The sequence below is a fragment of the Bison bison genome, unplaced genomic scaffold, assembly GCF_000754665.1.
Source record: "Bison bison bison isolate TAMUID 2011002044 unplaced genomic scaffold, Bison_UMD1.0 scf7180017864160, whole genome shotgun sequence".
Lineage (NCBI taxonomy): Eukaryota > Metazoa > Chordata > Mammalia > Artiodactyla > Bovidae > Bison > Bison bison.
Window position 1 is genome coordinate 5,866,542 of NW_011494732.1, and position 751 is coordinate 5,867,292.

Sequence of the window (751 nt, forward strand, 5' to 3'; positions counted from 1 at the left end):
CGCGCCACCTCCTCCTGGCTCTGCTGCGTCACGGTCAGCTGCTTGGCCGTGTCCGCGTTCTGCACGGACAGAAGGGACGGGTTCGGTTCAGGCTCCGCCACGCTCGGGGCTCCCCTCCCGCCCCTCTGTGTACCGGCCTACCTTCCTGAGCAGCTCGGCATGCGTGTTGACAAGCTCGCTGTGCTTTTCCTTCAGCTTGTTGTAGCGTGCCTCCGTAGCACTGGCCTTCTCTGTGGGGGCGGAAGAGGCCGTGGCCGTGACCCCCCCACTCAGGATCAGCTTCCCCCATCTGCCCCACCCCCCGGCCCTGCCCACATACTCTCGGCCTCCTCGCGCAGCCCCTGGTTCCGCTCGCCCTCTACTTGGGCGGCGCGCAGCTGGGCCAGCTCATGGCGGAGCTGCTCGTTGTCCACCAGGGCCTTCTGCTTCTGCTTCCGCTGCTCCTCCAGCTCGGCCTCCAGCGCGTTCACCTGGCCCTTCAGCTGCGAGATGAACCGTTGGGCCTGGGCGGCGGGAGGAGCGCGGGTGTGGGTGTGGGGTCCGCAGGCCGGCCAGCCCCGGGCCCAGCCCCACTGCCCGTGCCCCTCACCTCTAGCTTGATCTTGTCCAGCTCGCTGCGGAGCATCTCCACCTCCCGTTTCAAGGCCTCGATCTGGAGGTCCCTGGAGACAGAGGTCAGCGGGCCCTGACGCTCAAGCTCAGTCACCCAGGGCCCTTGGGGGACTGGGACACAGCCACCGGTCTTATCTTC

The 751-nt window shown here is 67.8% G+C and overlaps 1 protein-coding gene across 1 annotated transcript in view; it reads right to left on the bottom strand.

Moving 5' to 3' along the window:
* The window catches only part of HIP1R (huntingtin interacting protein 1 related), a 28,206-nt gene that overhangs the window by 7,195 nt on the left and 20,260 nt on the right, over positions 1-751 (bottom strand). The window contains exons 11-14 of the mRNA XM_010841420.1: positions 590-747; positions 320-503; positions 142-230; positions 9-59 (exon numbers count right to left, since the gene is read on the bottom strand). Of these exons, the coding sequence (XP_010839722.1) occupies positions 9-59; positions 142-230; positions 320-503; positions 590-747 (482 nt within the window). The remainder of the gene's footprint in view (positions 1-8; positions 60-141; positions 231-319; positions 504-589; positions 748-751) is intronic.